The following is a 17,314-nucleotide window of genomic DNA, read 5'->3' as shown; positions in this document are numbered from 1 at the left end:
GCTGGACAGTTCTGGCAAGCATGCGTCATAATATTTGCTGTGACTCCATGTTGCATCCCATCAGAAACAAATACTGTCACCATTAGTGGTGTCAAGTTTGAGTGTTGGCTTAAGTTGGTGATACCCAACATCTCAATCATTAGTCAACAATGCCAATTTATAATTAAAAGATAATCTGTGGGATTATAATTTGAGGTTTTAAAATATGTGATGAACTTTCCAATGAATCACATATTTCATTGTGAATCTATTTTGGTAGATTTCTAATTTTGTCGTTTATCTGCATATCTTAGTTGCAAATGGTGAATGTTTGAAGGAAAAGAATCACTTTTATCTCAAAGAAATGATGGGAGAGAGAAGAAACTCCTTTTTATTCTGAAAATATGTACATAGTAAATTTGTAGTTTAGAAATAATTTTTATATTTCATATAAATTAAAAATCTGCTTCATATAGTACTAATATCTAAAACTGGACTATTTTCAATAGAAATTATTTTTTATTTTGTCTACATCAGTTTCTATCTGTTGTATCTCTATTAGAGAAAAAAGTTATGAATTAGGTATGAAAATACAGCTACTCATTTTTAGATAATAAGTGAATGCAGTAAATATAAAATAATGAATTACTACTTTTCTGGGCAATGGCATGGATGGTGCCTGCTAAATCCATGTGCCTACAAACCCATGAAGAGAGAGCTTTATTAAAAGCCAAGCCACGAGTTCTTAAGCCTTCACCTTTTTAAGCTTTGAAATGAAACTGTCTGCCTATTTACTCTGTAGAGACAGACACATTCTATTTATTAGGCTTTTTTCCCCTTACTGTTAGAATGAGTTATTTTGTTTGATCAGGTTATTACAATTACATTTTGCTGAAAACTTAATTTAATATTTTAATAGTTTGCAATCAGGTAAGAGCCTTGTCTATTAGGGAACCCAGGACACGTTCTAGGATGCGTTTTGTAGAAGTACAGCTGATGCATTCACATTTAGTTATTTGCATTCTGATACCTGTGATGAATTCACAGCATGATTTGAATGAAAATAATTAAACAATTAGCTTTATGATGCACTCACAAACCTAAAGTCTGGTATATTGTTTCCATCTAAAATGTAACCTTACATCTATTGTACCTGAATTAAGTACTCTTTTAATAAGTTAGAAAAAACAATTAGGAAGGAATATGTTAAGCACAAATCAGCATTGATGGATAGTTTTTATGTAATGTAAGCATTGAATATTACATATTAATATGAAATACATATTGAGGAAGGAGAGTAAACTCTTTAGTCTCATATTCTCTCAGCATTATGAAGAATCCATCTATAGTTGAAAATGTGATTTTTTTCATGCAGTACAATACATTTTTAAAAGGCCAAAGGCTCTAGAATTCTCTTAAATGATAAAAATGTAAAGAATTGCAGCTCATATAATAACTAGGAAGACAAAAGTCTACATTCATAACTGCTTGAGGTCTTAGAGAATATTTTACTCAGATTATATTAAGCTATAATTTTACTTAAATTATAAACCTAATTTTTAGGCCTTGTTGGACACAGATGAGAAACAGAAACAGTCCGGATGAAGAAGAAAAGGAAAAGCTTTATTTCGGTTGATCAAGCAAAGAGCAGACCAGACTGGAGTCTCCAAAGCAAGCTCTCCCAAACCAGGGGCCTGTAGTGGTCCGTGTGCCTAACTCATTGTCATGGAGTTGCTTCAGACTCATAGCTACCCTGGAGAGGACAGAGTAGAACTTCCCGTGAGTTTCCGAAATTATCACTCTGGGGAATAGAAAGCTGCGTCTTCCAATATGGCTGGTGGTTTTGAACTGCTAACCTTGCAGTTAGCAGCCCAATGTGTAACCACTACACCACCAGCACTTCCAGGAAGAAAATGAAATTATGAATGTGTAACAGATTTAATAGAGTTTAGAAGTAATGTGTGTTTATTCAACAAATATTTGAGTGTCATGCGCTAGACCAGTGTTTCCCAAAGTGGGTAATACCACCCCTGGAAGCTGCTGAGATGACCCAGAGGGACTATAAAAACAGATACCTACTCTTTAGTCTGTATTATGGACTAGAGAACAAACGTTTTTCATTGCTGGGGCGATGCTGAGTAATTTGTTTTCTGAAATGAGCGAGCAGTGTGGTAGGCCAAAAAGGTTTGGAAACTTATGTACTAGATCAGTGGTTCTCAACCTTCCTAATGCTGCAACCCCTTAATATAGTTCCTCATGTTGTGGTGACACCCACCCCCCAACCACAAAACTGTTGATACTTCATAACTGTAATTTTTCTACTGTTATGAATCTGGCAACCCCTGTAAAAGGGTCGTTCAACCCCCAAAGGGGTCGCGACCCAAGGTTGAGAACCGCTGCTGTAGCCCTTCTTAATAGGTGCCAGTGATACAGAGGAGTAAAGGAGACAAGATGTTGGGCCCTTATTGACCTCATGCTTTAGTGTAGGAGATAAAATGGTAATATAATAATTGATGATGCTAAGAGTTATGAAGAAAAATTAAATGGGATAAAATGATAGGGTCACTACTTTAAATAGGGTGACAGGAAGGACTGTTTGACCAGAGGTTTTGTTGCACCGAGAAAGTGAACATCAACAAGCTTTGGAGGAGGAGCCTGGCAGGCAGATCAAGCTGCATTTGCAGTTGGGAATGTACTTGGCTATTCAAGGAAGAATGTGATCACCAGGGGAGTATTAGAGATAAATTGGGCCAATGAGGTACCCAGGGATTTATTTATGCAGGGTCTCATATGGCAAGGAGTATAGCAAGGAGGTGAGATTTTATCTGAGGTATGACTTTTTACAAAAGGCATTTGGAAAGTTTATAGAAAGGCAGTGACGTGATATGATCTGTGGTCTAAAAGAATCTTGTGGGCTGCTGTGGAGAAACTGGCAGTGGAAGGTCAGCAGAGGAAGCCTGACGGCCGTTGGGAGGCTAGTTCAGTCGTCTGGAGATGAGGACATGGTAACTTAGATGAGGTGCTAGCAGTAGCGGCAGTGATCAGTGGTTGAATTTGCTATACTGCATGTGGCTGGTATTTCCAAAAGGATTTCCCAATGATTGGTTATATGTGGTAGGAGAAAACTTAGGAAGGAGCAGATTTGGTTCAGAAGTTAAAGATGTTTAAGAGACACCCAAAGACAGTTTTTGAAACCAAGGAAACTTACAAGATTGGCAGTGAGTTCTAGAGCAGTGCCCTGAGGACCAAGACCAAGGGCATCCCAACATTTAGAAGAGCAAAAGAGAACCCAGGGAAAAAGCAGGGACCTGGAGACATGGGAGCATCCTAGACGGCCAGGGCAGAGACGTGGATGGTGTGGCTCTACTCACTGGTGAGCATCCGTGGCAGTTCATCCCTGTTTTCAGAAGCCAAGGAAATGCTCTACTTCATTTTACTAAATCTAAGCTCCCGAATGTTGCTGTTGCTAAGTGCTATTGAATTGAGTTGGTTCCAACGCATAGTGACCCTGTGTACAATGCACAACAGAACAGAACATGGCTGGGTCATGGCCCATCCTCACAGTTGTTCTTATGTTTGAATTCATTGTGCCAGCCACTGTGTTAATCATCTCTCCAAGAGTTTTCCTCTTTTTCACTGCCCCTCCACTTTTCCAAGCATGATGTCAGTTTCCAGGGACTGCTCTCTCCTGATAACATGTCCAGAGTTCATGGGATGAAGTTTCACCATTCTTGCTTCTAAGGAACAGCATCATTCTGACTATACTTCTTCCAAGACAGGATTGTTTGGCCCTTGGCAGTCCATGGTACTTTGAATATTCTTCTCCAGCATTCAGTGTCCAACTTTCATAAGAATATATTGCAATTGAAAATACTGTGACTTGGTTCAGGCACAGTCTAGTCCTCAAAGTAACACCTTTGCTTTACAACACTTTAAAGAGGTCTTGTGCAGCAGATCCTGAATAAGCCATGGGAAACCATTGAAATGATACTATTTTTTTCTCACAGTACAACACTTTTCTGGGTATTTCTGTATATAAATTACTGTTTGGTAACATTACTAGTTCATCATCACGCATCGTTGCGTCATAGCTGCCTTGTCACAAGAGTGTCTAGAGAGAAATAATCTCATTTTCTTTCTCAGGAAATAAAATTTAAGAAGTGAAAGCGAGTATACTCATGTATACTCTTTAGTTATGTTTATAATTCTTCCATTGATTTATCTCACAAGAGATTATTTTGGATAATTTAAACAGAAAATGAGATTTTGAAGTGGTAAAACCAAGGATTATGAACATGCTGCAATTTTACAGCTGAAAGGTAGAAGTCAAGGAAAGGACAGTTCTATGGATTAGTAGTGTTACATTGCCTGCTTAATACTGCATAAATCAGGTGATGTTTCAGTTGAGCTGACTTGGGGATATTAAATTTAATGAGTTTGTACTTGAACCTTTTGTTCCATGCAGATGAATTTAGTTGTCAAGGACAGGCAGGCAGCAAGTGCTTATAGAGCACCCATGGGTGATTAGGGGTAATCCTGGCCCCCACTGCAGCCAAGAATAAGCTTTATGTTTAAAACCCTCAGTTTATTACAGAAGCCAATTTGGCTTCTTACACTTTATTTAGAGATTTATTTTTCATTTTCTAAGTTGTAAAATTTAGTCTTTTATGTTCTTTATATTGCCAATTCTATTTCAGTCTCAAAGTTAAGGTTAGCTCTACTTTGCATGGTGTTTTTTCTTCTGCCATTCCCTTTGGTAGTAAGAGCTAACATTTACTGAGCATGTAGTTCAGCCTATTGTCGTAGTAGGAGTCGTGGTGGCATAGTGACTTACAATTTGGGTTGCTAACTGCAACATCAGTTCAAAACCACCAGCTGCACCTTGGGAGAAAGATGAGGCTTTCTACTCCCATGAAGAGTTATAGTCTTAGAACCTCACAGGAGCTGTTCTACCCTGTCTGATAAGGGTTGCTATGAATCAGCACTGTCTCAGTGGCAGTGAGTTTGGTTTGGGTTTGGTCATCATGATAAGTTCTTGCCATGATGTAGCTTTACAACAACTCTCTGAAGAGCAACTGTTCATCTCCAAATTACTCACAAAACTGAGGCTTAGCGAAGTTAAGTAACATGCCAATGTAACATAGCTAAGTAAGTGGTAAAACAGTACGATTAGCTATCCCTATATTTTTAACATTGAACTTTAATTTCTTCTAAAGTTTAAAGTTTATTTAAACTTTAATTTCTTTCATATATCACAATATAATTTCTTACTATCATCATTTATCGCCCTTCTCTAACCTTTAACTCTTCCTTTATCTTTTTTATATATATTTAAAGTAGATATGCTGACAAGATGTTTAAAATGTTATGGCCTTCTATATTTGTGACATTTTTATATTAGGATACCAACATCATTTTATAGTGGGAGTTACCCTTGAAGTAAAAAGACATGCTAATTTGGGGTGATGTGTGGTTTATTTAAAGGTTTAAAATGTGCTGGTTTCTTTCAAACTTCCTGAAGTTCCTTAAAGTGAGCCCTTACTCAAACCTGGAAATTAATTACTGTGGGAATGTTATAATTGTTTGTTAAGATACACATATATTTGTTTTTATTCCCTTACACAACAACCTCAGAACTTAGATAAACCCAGCAACCCAAAACCACTGGCATGGGGTCAATTCTGACACACCGTGACCCTATAGGACAGAATAGAACCTGTCTCTTTTAGGTTTCTGATGTTGTAAATGTTTATGGGAGCAGAAAACCTCATATTACTCCATGGAGTGACTGCTGGTGTATAGTGGCACAACTTATAACCTACTGTGCTAAGAGGGCTCCTGGAGTTAGTGCCTCTCTGCTCTAGGGAGTGGTGTTTTAAGTTAGAAAGTCTCCCCAACACTTGACAGCAACAGTGTGAAAGGTTGGAGGGCACTTTAAGAGCACTGAGAAGAGAGATGGGGCTATCGACCACCTTTCAGCCTTTCAAAAGTCACAACTTTACTATGAATTTCCTGCGGTGTTGGATTGTCATGCTGTCACAATCCAAGGAGTAGTTAGTTGCTTTATGGCAGGCGCTGTAGTCTGTATGCTTTCTAAATGTAACATCTTTTCAGTATCTGTCCTACCTTCAAACTAGTCAGACACAGAGCCGGGTTTGGCCTCAGTCAAGCTGGCTATAGGAGTGTGTGCACTTTCCTCTCTGTGTAGTAAGTAAGACATGGAATTCCAAAACACAAACTGAGGACAGTTAGGTGTGCTTATATCTGAAAATACTGTTTACTCGTGTAGATTTAAATGTCTATTTAATACACATTATTTTTTTACAATACCCATAAAATATGTTTAAGAATTGTATCTGATCTTATAAAATATTTCCCACTGTATTATTCATTTTAAACTTATAAGTCTTATAATAATTAAAACCTATAATTTGAGGCTTTTATATTATACCATATATCATGCTAAGTAGCTTATGCACTTAACCTACTCTAAACTCAGAATAAACTTGTGATTGGCTTTAAATTCCCATATTATGGTTGAGTTAACTGAAACTTAGAAAGCTACAATTATTCATTTCAAGTCATACTATTAAATGGAGAAGTTAGTATTTATCTCATGTCAGGTGACTCCAAACACACCCCTCAACCACCATGCAACCCCAAATGAGCTCCTGCAGAAACCTGCCAGGGAACTTGTTGAAGATAAGCAAGTTACATGTCAGTAACTAGGAACTGTTAGGTAAATAGAAATGGGTAAAAAAATAAAATTTAAGTGAAAAAATATGCTACATGCGATTCAAACTTTGTAAGGATTAAAGTAATATGATCATGAAAGGAAGCTCTCATTCTTGGAACTTAAAAAGCTGGTTGTTCTTGGGACTTAAATTAATGCTTGAGTTACACTGAGTTTGACTTTAACTGTTCTTTGTTTATGCTTCTTGTAGGTTTGAGTGGCCGCTTTTTTGTCACCACTCTCCCAGCCTTTTTTCAGTAAGTTTACATCATCTTCCTATAAAGATAAGAAAACAATTACTGCATACCAGGGACTCTAAGTTGTTTTCCTTATCCACGATTCCTTCAGCTTTCCAATTGAGGGGAGAAAGATTGCTCTGCACAGAGTGATTGTTTCAGCAGGGACGTGTAGGCTAGAGTAATACAAGGAAGGGAGGCCTGGATGGCCTGATGGCAGGCAGGAAAGAGATGAGGAGATATAAGAGATATAAATGATGGGATGATTCTTAATAAACAAGTAGGGATCATTTATGCAGACCAGGTAGAGAAGGCCCAGCAGAGGAGACAGCATGTAAAGGTCCAGGAGAAGAAAATGTGATTCCTTCTGAGAACTTTACCTAGTTTTGTGGTTAGCTCTTCGATCAGACTGGGTGATGAGACTAGGGAGGCTCAGGGTGGTGATGGTATACAGATTAAAAGAAAGGGATGGGTTCCAGAGACATTTAAAAGGTAGGATCAATGGGACTTGGTGATCAATTAGCATCGGAAAGGAAGACTCTGATGACTTTGGTCAGCTATCCCCACACTTCAAGGTAAGGAATCATTAGAATAAAATGAAGTTTGGGGGATAAAACCATATTGGAAAAGATGCTAAATGTGAAGTGCTTATAGTAATTCCAAATGGAAAAATTCAGGTGGCATTTTTTGGTGAGGAAATAGATCTCAGAACCTAGATATTAGGAATTTCATCAGCATCGAGATAGATAACAATCAGAATAAAACTAGAAAGAACAGATATAATAGGAAGAAAAGCTGGCCAAAAATAGAACTGAGGATAATACAGCGCTAGTTTATCAAGAAAGACAGGGGAAGATGGGGAAGGCATGGTTAGAGGAGTAGGTAGAAGTCTGGATGGTCAGCTGAAAATCAGCCATGGAAAGGAGGAACGAGGGGGATGTTCAGTAGCAGGCAGTGCCAAGCACAGATCAAGTGAATTTGGCAGAACACTGCTCTTCAGCTATGACATAGGAGTTGTTGAGTCGTTTCAATGAAGTCATGGAAGCAGAGCTTACACTGACACCAAGCAGTGAATGAGTTTTAAAAACAAAAACCTCACTGCCATCAGGTCAATTCTGACGGAGGACCACCCTAACGGAGAGGGAAGGCCTGCCCCGGAGGAGACTGCAACTCTACCGGGGCGAGTAGGAAGCCTCTCCACTGCACCCCCCTCCCTGGAGGTTAGCAGACCCACCAGTAACCAGTATGCCGCCAAGGCTCCAAAGAGTATTAGAGGGAAAAAAGCAAAGGCAGCCTCTTTTTCTTAGAAGTTTGACTCTGGCCAGAAGGTGAGAGGGAGGGAAGGCTGAAGGGAAATATGAAACTAAGAGAAGCTTGCTGACTTTGAGGGGAAGAACTTGAAGGACAAACTTTTGGAAATGTGGATACATTTATTTTAACTTGATAACAATTGCTCTTTTGCTGCTGTAAAGGTTGCAAAAACTAGTTACAAAAATAATAAAAAGCAACTTGGCAGATTAAATATAGTGAAGAACTTTGATTATTATAACAAATTGTACAGTGATGAAAAAGAACATTTCGTGTTTTCAGCTTTGGAATTTCATATTTATAGTAGGTTAAAAATGTGTTCCTTTGTGCTTTCTGATTTATGTCTGACTCTATTTTTTCCTTTCTATTAGCCAATAATGACAAAATCAGAGTGGGGTTCGCTTAAACTAGTAGTCAAATTGGTGCTTATTATTTGTAGTAACTATTGATCTTTTTAAAAAACTTTTAAAAATTAAGTGTGAGTTTGTTACCATATTGTCTTTTGTAAAATTCAACAACTTCGCAAACCTCCCGGTGGCTTGCCCTGTTCCTCTCTTCCATGTTATTTTTAGCCTATCTTCCTCATGTTGACTGCATCTCTTTTCCTTACCCCAAGTTAACCCTTGTCTACCTACTGGTCTTTTGCTTCTCCTCCCTTCTCTTCTCCTGCCGTTCCTGGTAACCATCAGAGTATGTTTTGGGGGGTATGAAAACCATTCTTTTGGTATGGTCTCATACCACAGTTAACCTTTTGTCATTGACTAACTTCACTCAGCCTAATGTCATCCAAATCCATCATGGCACGGGGTGTTTCAGAGTTTCATCATTGCTCTTTAACAATGCAAAGTGTCCAATTGTGTAAAGGTACCAAAGCTTGGTTAGCCATTTTCCCACTGATGAATACATAGGTTCTTTCTGTCTTATTATTGTGAAGGGTGTTGCAATCGACATGCATCTGCATATATCTCCTAATGCTGTATTCGTTATGTCTTCAGTGTTTATACCAAGTGTGTTAGGCATTGTTGGCTAGAGAAACAAATCCAGTGATACTCATACATGTGTAAGAGAGAGCTTTATATCAAGAAGTAATTATATATCATGCAAACATCCCAGCCCAGTCCAGATCAAGTCCATAAGTCCAATACTAATCCACAAATTTCTCTTAAGACTCACAAAGCCACGTGCTATCATGCAGAATGCAGGAAGATCCCAGGCCAGTGAGTACAAGGTCTTGTGGATCCAGTGGCAGTGGAAGCATCACAGGGTTCCTGCAGGTCTCAGCATGGCTCATGAACAGGAAGGTGAAGGCAGAGAGAGAGAGGAGGAGGTTCCCAGGGCCCGCCTTATGCAAAAGTCATACCCACAAGGATGTGTACCATCAGGCTGTGACCTGATTGACAGACTAGACTCCACTCCTACACTTCTATGTCTTCAAGTTGACTTGGAATTCTGTAGCTGCCACACCAAGTAAGGAGCTCTGGTGGTGTAGTGGGTTATGAGTTGGGCTGCTAGCTGCAAGGTCAGCAATTCGAACCAACCAGTCTCGCAAGTGGAAAAAGATGAGGCTTTCTACTTCTGTAAAGATTTACAGCCGCAGAAACCCACAGGGATAGTTTTGTCCTGCCCTACAGGGTTACTCTGAGTCAGAATTGATTCTATGGCAGTGAATGAAAGTTGATATGCTAAGTAGAAGAATTGCTGGGTGTTTCCATTCCCAATTGTTTGAAGAAGTCCATACCGCTTTCCTTAGTAGTTACACGATGCTACATTGTGTGAGGATTCCAATCTTCTGCATCCTCTCCAGCATTTGTTATTTTCTTCTTTTTTTCTTCTTTCTATCGTTGCTGTAATTGCTGGCGGTGCAGTGGTATCTCGTTATTTTGACTTGCATCCCTGGAATGGCTAGTGATCACATGCATTTCTTGTTTGTTAGCCACCTGCTATCTTCTTGGTAAATCATCTGTTCATGCCCTCCTCCCTTATTTTAATGTAACTCCTCTTCTTTTTCTTGCTGAAGTGTTGCAACTTTCTATAGATTTCAGGGATTAATCGCTTGTCTGACTTATCATTGCCAACATTTTCTCTTAGTCTGTGGGCTCTTTTTACATGAAGTCATTTGATGCACATAAGTTCTTGTTATTCTAATGGAATTATTTATGTTTGTTTTTGTAATTTAAAAATAATTACTTGTTTTTATAGTGCAAAGGATGGAATTTTCCGCCGTTACCGGGGGCCAGGAATCTTTGAAGACCTGCAGAATTATATTGTGGAGAAGAAATGGCAATCAGTCGAGCCTCTGACTGGCTGGAAATCTCCGGCTTCTCTAACGTAACTTGTTATTTTTTCTGTTAAAAGATATCATTATTGAAGCAGGGGGCATCAAGCTAGCAGCCATAGTATCTTGAAAGCCCACATTTTCCTGTAGATTCCCCTCTATTTCCTTAGGTCATGTCTGACCATTCTTGTCCCATGTAGTACTTTTAGTTTTATGACCCATGTATGTTTCCATTGCCCTGGAGATTAAGTCACCAGAGTTGGGTGGGTTATAAAAAGCTTCTCCCTTAGCATTTTTAAAGTCATGTTGTTTCTTTTCTTGTAAAAAATGTTATGCATACATGTATATATGTATATATATATATATGTATATAGTAGTGAGCATCATTTATTTACATTATTCTTCTTACATTATTGATAAAATGGTGGAGTAGCTCTTTATTTATAGTTCATGACTTTTGTATCCTAATGTGGAAACAATGTTATCTGTTATCCTTGGCTTCTCATCAGGGAGTAATTTGTGATTATAATGACAAAGTATTTAGAAGGGAAGAGTCAGATCAAGAATAGGGGACAGATACTCTCAAGAGAGTATATGGTGTGCTCATAGGCACCAATTTAGGAAAAGCAACAAAAACCCGCGTGGTGTGCTAGAGTGGAGCGGTGACACTCGCATAAGCTGAGTGAGAAAGGCAAGCCAAAGCGGGGCCACTGACCTTGTGTCCACGGTGAGGCACTTGCATTTTGTCAGTACATACTAGGAGAACATGACTTAGAATCCTGAGATTGGACGAAGCAGGAATAGATGAGGTGAAGGGTGACATCGTTGTTGAACCTACGGTGGTGTAAGTTTAGATGGATTGATATAAAATAAGTTTTAAGGTAAACTTGACCAAGGCAATAAATAAAGGTGGGGAAGGGAGCTCAACAAATAAAACTCCCAGGTCTCTGGTTTAAGCGCTTGTTGGATTTTGATGCCACTGACTGATTTGAGCAAAAGAATATCAATTTGTGTTTCACAAGTTTGAAAAGTAGACTTCTTTCTATAGCTATCCACAGTGGATTCAGGAACACAGAATCAAATATGAGCGTCATCAGCCTGTGGACAGTGTCCAAAGCCTTAGAAGAGACAAGATCACTTAGAGCAAAAGTGATAAGACTGCTTGGGACTGAACCATAACAGACCCCAGCATTAAGAGGTTAGGTGGGGGACAACAAAAGGAAATGGGAAATGAGCATTTATGAGGCAGAAGGAAGGAGAAATAGGGTTTCCTAGAAACCAAGTAAAGAATGCTTAGCAAAAAGTAAAGTCTTAGATGCAGGTATTGAAAGAAGCAGGATGGGGTCTCATCATTGCCTTGAAGAAGTAGTGTTTGTGCAGAAATCAGGATGAAAGCCAGATATAAATGGGTTAAAATAACATGTATGTATGGTAACGAAGAAGAAATAGCAAGTGTAGACTACTTTTGGAGACTTTTGTCTATGAAATATTTGTAGAGGACCAGAATGCTATTTTTCAAAGATGGAAGAGAGTAGAGCATGTTAGCCTGTTGCTCTCAAGTCGATTCCAACTCAACTTATTGGACAAAGATAAACTGCTCCATGAGGCTTCCAAGACAGCCTCATCTTTCTCCCATGTAGCAGCTGGTGGGTTTGAACAGTGGTTCCTGTAGGAGAAATTGCTAATGTAAGAAGAGCCAATGAGTGAAAGCTATTCATTAACAAGACAAAAGAAATGAAATCTGAGCTACTGTGGAGGAGTAAGAGGATTGGCCTGCGCTAGGGCAGATAGCCTTAATGGCCCCGTGGTTAAGCTCTGGACTGCTAACTGAAAGACTGGAGGTGTATACCCACTAGGTGCTACCCAGGAGGAGAGAGTTGGTCATCCAATTCCATAAAGATTATAGCCTTACAAACCCTTTGGAGCAGTTCTTTTCTACCTTCTAAATTCTCCATGAGTCAGTATCAGCTTCACAGCAACTTCACAGTATCAGCTTCACAGGTTTTGGTTTTTAGAGCAGATAGACTTTCTCTTTTGTAATAAGAGGAGTTACATGTGGAGAACAGACTCCGATTTAGTGGTGTTGGAAGATAAGAGAGATCATGTAAATGGCTTCCGATTCCCTAGTGACATACGAGGAATGTTTGGTAGCTGACAGTACATGAGAAGAGGAGATGATAAGGTTTGAAGAGAGCAAAAAGGAAATTTGCTGTCATCTCAAAGCCCAAATAATTCCATGGGCTCAGTAGTATTGCATGCTCCTGGAAGAAAGACTAGTCAGCTGGTCATGTGATCCCCCAGTGACATTCAGCTGCCCAGGGTTGGGAATTTAGCTTGGTATGTGCAGTATGTAGAAGGAGAAAGGAATTTGAGTATATTTTTAATAGAGTGACTCAAATGATGAGTAGGCTCATAAGAAAAGAAATGAATGAGTTCAAGAAAGTGGGAAATAGAGAGTAAGAAGTGCAGGGCCTGTACTGCCACCTGAATTTGGAATTCTTTTTCATAGTATATGCAACCAGTGAGTCTCTTTCTCTTTATTAACTAATTTATTTATGTTTAGAATGTCGGGAATGGCTGGTCTTTTTAGCATCTCTGGCAAGATATGGGTAAGTGATCTTAAATATACTGTGAAATTATATTCCCAGAGAGTTGTATTTAAGACAAAGAATGTGGCTTCTAAGCAGTAGAAAATTAACCATTTAATGAAAACTTTGATACTGTGACTTTTGTTCTTATGTCAAACAGTTACTCTCATGTGTTGTCTGTAAGGAAGGTGTACGTTGGCAGGTACGCTCTAAGAAGGGCGTGAGAGTCATATTTTCTTGGGTCAGTACTGAACCCTTTATCAAAGTTTTAAAAGACAGTAGGTCTCTCTTATTGTTCTCCATTTCTTTTGATCCCTGCAGATCAAAATATGCCCAAGTCAGAAAATAGCTCTATATGTTAGGGAGTCAGAAAACTACTTCAGTGTCTGTTTTTGTAACTGAGGTTTTATGGAAACACTAGTCATATTTTTCATTACATATTATTCATGGCTACTTTAGTAGCACAATGGCAGGGTTGAGTTGTGAAAGAAACTCTGACCCACAAGCCTGAAATGGTTGCTTGCTGTCTCTTTAAAAGAAAAGAAACGCTATATACTTCCACTACATAGAATTAGGATCATATTATTACACTGAATCATTGCAGAGTATAAGAACATTTATTCAGGTTAAATACCAATTTATGTAATTTCGTATAGCCTTTATTCTTCCTTCTCAGAAGGGATGCACTAAACCCTATCTGATTTGCTGTGATTACCGTGCAATTAAATATGATCTCCTTTAAATATATTTTAAAACCTCCAGAAGTGAGTCCCAGAAAGTGGATGTACTTTCTAAGCGATGTTTTTCGGTCATGCTTGGAACTTAGATTTCAAGAAACTTAGGAGAGTTCTTTGCCATCTCTCATACATAATGATGCATGTTAAGGAAAATTTAAGAGGACTCTTTTGTGTCCCAGTGTTTTACATTTGCTGCCTTCCGAGATAGGATTTGCTATTTGGCTAGTTGAAGACTTGGATTCTGTCTTTTTCAACTTTTTAATTTTGTCTTTGTTCATCATATTAAATTATAAAATATTTTCCTTCTCCCCATATGGTTTGAAATTCATGTTGTTTCCTTCTGCTACTTTGTTAATATTGGTGAGATACTTAGAATTAAAAATGGCAGACTGGTTATTGAGAGTACGGTATTAAGCCATTTGTAGTGTACTGGCACTTTCAGGGAGCTATGGAGGTGATAACCAGCTGAGAGCCTCTTAGTCATGCTTTCTCTTACTCAGCAGGACAGTTGTAATAGGTGGTTACCAAGAGCATTGATAGCAGGGTTCTAAACAGAACCTAAGGTAAGTCAAGTCAAGAGGTTGGTTTAAATGGAAGTGGACTTCAGCCCTCACCAGTTGTAAGAGAGAGACTTTACTTTCAGAGAGAGAGTGCGAGGGAAGATAAATTCTTACGCTGCCCATATATAGCTTGGCATTTAGTGTTTAGATAAATAAGAGTTAGATAAGTAGCTACATTACAACCAAAAAAATACTGCAGTTTGGAGTGCATCAAGGCCTGAAATGGAGATCTGATCTTTTTATATGAAGTGCCTAGCTATGGGCAGTATAGGTAATTCTGTGTGGGTGTGTTGCATTAAAAAAAGAGCCATATGGAGAATAGAATATGAATAACCAATTAAGTTGTTCTTTTTAGTGATTGAGAAGTTCAGTAATATAGCATTTATATGTATGTTTATGCTTCTCTTTCCAAGTATTTAGAAAGTACACAAAACAATTTATAATGTTCATTGTCTATACTACATTCTTATTGCACCTATATCTCTTCTTTCAACCTTTGTGTTGCTGTTATATTTTAAGTGAGTTTTGTCAAAAGCATATATAAAAAAAAAAACCAAGCCCTGTGTCACTGAGTTATACTGACCTTATTTGGCGTTTCGGAAACTGTCGATTTTTATGGCAGCAGCCAGTCTTTCCTTTCTCCCGTAGAGCAGCGGGTGTGGTGGGCATGAATCATCAGTCTTGTAGTTTGCAGCCATCAGGTCCCTTTAAAAAAGCAAGTCACCTAAATACCAAACCCATTGCGATGAGTCGGTTTTGACCCACAGCCACCATATAGGGCTTCTGGTGCTATAAATTCTTACGGGAGCAGATACCTTCACTTCTCTGCCACAGTAGGCTAGTGGGTTAGCAGTACCTCAGTAGCAAGGAGTAAATACTTAAACTGATAAATTTAGCCCATTTACATTTATTGTATAACAAATATATTTAACTTACTTCTGTCATTTTTCCCCCTCCTACTGTCTATGCTTTAAATAAGGATTCCCAGTCTTGGGAACCCGAAGGGGCAGTTCTGCTCAGTCCTGTAGGATTGCTGTGAGTTGGAATCACCTCCATTGCCTTGAGTGTTTTGAGATTATAGCTTAAGAAAAAAAAAGTATTCTGAAAGCAGCAACCAGAATGGAAATAATGAGAATATTCATACATTTTGAAGATTATAACCGATGTCACTGAACAGTTTGTGTAGAAATTGTTGAATGGAAACTAAACCACTATGTTAACCTTCACTGAAATCAAAAAATATCATTTAATAAGCAAAGAAAACACATGGGTTAGGAAACTGTGAAGCGATTCCTTAATTTCCTACTGTCCACTCTATAGTTCTTTTCACCCATACCATACTTAAAATTCATTACCAATCACTACTCAGTGTATCACTCATATATAAAAATTTATCAAATTGTACACTCTAGATACTTTATTATACTTCAATTCTACTTGGAAGCATATATATATATATATATGCATAATTTAAGTTGGGAAAAGAATCTTGTGGCAGGACTCATGACCTCTTTTTGTAGAATCCAGGCTTTGGCCTTTTCATCATAAGGAGTCTGAGAGCTGGCCTGCGGAACTTCTCCTTGACCAGCTGTCAGGTCTCTAATGTCGGTTTCCACCTGTAGGCGCAAGTACGAAACCAGGCACTGAGTCTGCCCACATAGCTGTCGTGGAGAAGGAAGGCTTTACCTCTTACCTGTAGAAGCTTTTCCCTCACCCACCGTTCCTTAAATCCATTTAAATATCGAGGACTTTTTTTCTCATTCATTCTGCTGTAATGATGTTTGTACAGAGTCTTCTCGAACAATATGTATGTAGCTAAAATTTAACTTTGTCATCTATTACAGTAACATAAAGTATTATCCCCATCAGGTGACATTTTAGTGTGTTTATTAAATGGGGTAGAATATTTCCTTATAATAAGCTCCTGAATCATTGATTGCCATAAGCAAAAGCTACTAGTTCCTGGAAATTAACAATGAGAAACACCAAAATCTAAAGCAAAATACGATAACTTTTAAACAGTATTAACCCCACCCCGAAACATTTCAAGCACCTTGTACTATGCTAGCAATGAGGGCGAAAAGGGACTCCAACGCCATAGTGAACCCAGAGGAAGTATGTGTGCTATGGTGTCCTGGGTTACACCTTGGGCCGTTAACTGCAAGGTCAGCAGTTCAAAATCACTAGCCATGGAGAAAGATGGAGGGAGGGAGAAATCACTAGCTAAGGGAGAAAGAGAAGGGTTTCTACTCCAACAAAGAGGTACAGTTTGGGAAAGCCATGAAGACAGTTCTGATTTTCCCTTGATAGCAGTGAATTTGGTTTGGTTTGGTTTGGTTGTGAAAACACAACTTGACTTATAAGTCTATAGTATTACTGGCGCCCCGGTGGCGTAGTGGTTATACATTGATCTGTGACCTGTAGGGTCAGCAGTTTGAAGCCACTAGCCCTTCCCACCACTAGGTAGGAAGACAGGGTTTTCAACTCCAGCAGTCTCTGAAACCCCCAGGGACAGTTTTACCTTGTCTGATAGGGTTGCTAAGTCAGCATCAAATCGATGTCAGTGAGTTGAGAGTAATAATGACCTAAAAGACCATGAGATGGCAGGGCTTCCCTGAAAAGCTCAAATAAATTTCCTAGAGAAATTTGATGCGTTGAAGTGACAGTATTAGAATAAGAGGCTGATTTGAATATGCTAAGAAGTATGTGACTCAGACTGCAATGATTAAGAGACTAATGGCAAATAATTTATTGAAATTTAGAAAATAACAGGTTTCCTGAGTCTTACCCTAATACTTTTTCCCCCTGAAAGGGCTTACGATCCTATCCAGAAAGGCTTTTAGTGACACGCTATTTATCCCCACTCTATGAATAAAGTTAATGACCAGATATTATTTA

General features: G+C 38.6%; 1 protein-coding gene across 1 annotated transcript in view; it reads left to right on the top strand.

Annotated features, from left to right (window-relative positions):
• TMX4 (thioredoxin related transmembrane protein 4) overlaps positions 1-17,314 on the top strand; it is a 43,764-nt gene that overhangs the window by 16,942 nt on the left and 9,508 nt on the right. The window contains exons 3-5 of the mRNA XM_004697837.2: positions 6,924-6,969; positions 10,456-10,584; positions 13,095-13,140. Coding sequence (XP_004697894.1) covers positions 6,924-6,969; positions 10,456-10,584; positions 13,095-13,140 — 221 coding nt within the window. The remainder of the gene's footprint in view (positions 1-6,923; positions 6,970-10,455; positions 10,585-13,094; positions 13,141-17,314) is intronic.

Source organism: Echinops telfairi, unplaced genomic scaffold, assembly GCF_000313985.2.
Source record: "Echinops telfairi isolate 266 unplaced genomic scaffold, ASM31398v2 ScPeMD7_5592;HRSCAF=6446, whole genome shotgun sequence".
Lineage (NCBI taxonomy): Eukaryota > Metazoa > Chordata > Mammalia > Afrosoricida > Tenrecidae > Echinops > Echinops telfairi.
The sequence above is the reverse complement of the archived record's forward strand: the minus strand, read 5'-3'. Positions and strand labels throughout refer to the sequence as shown.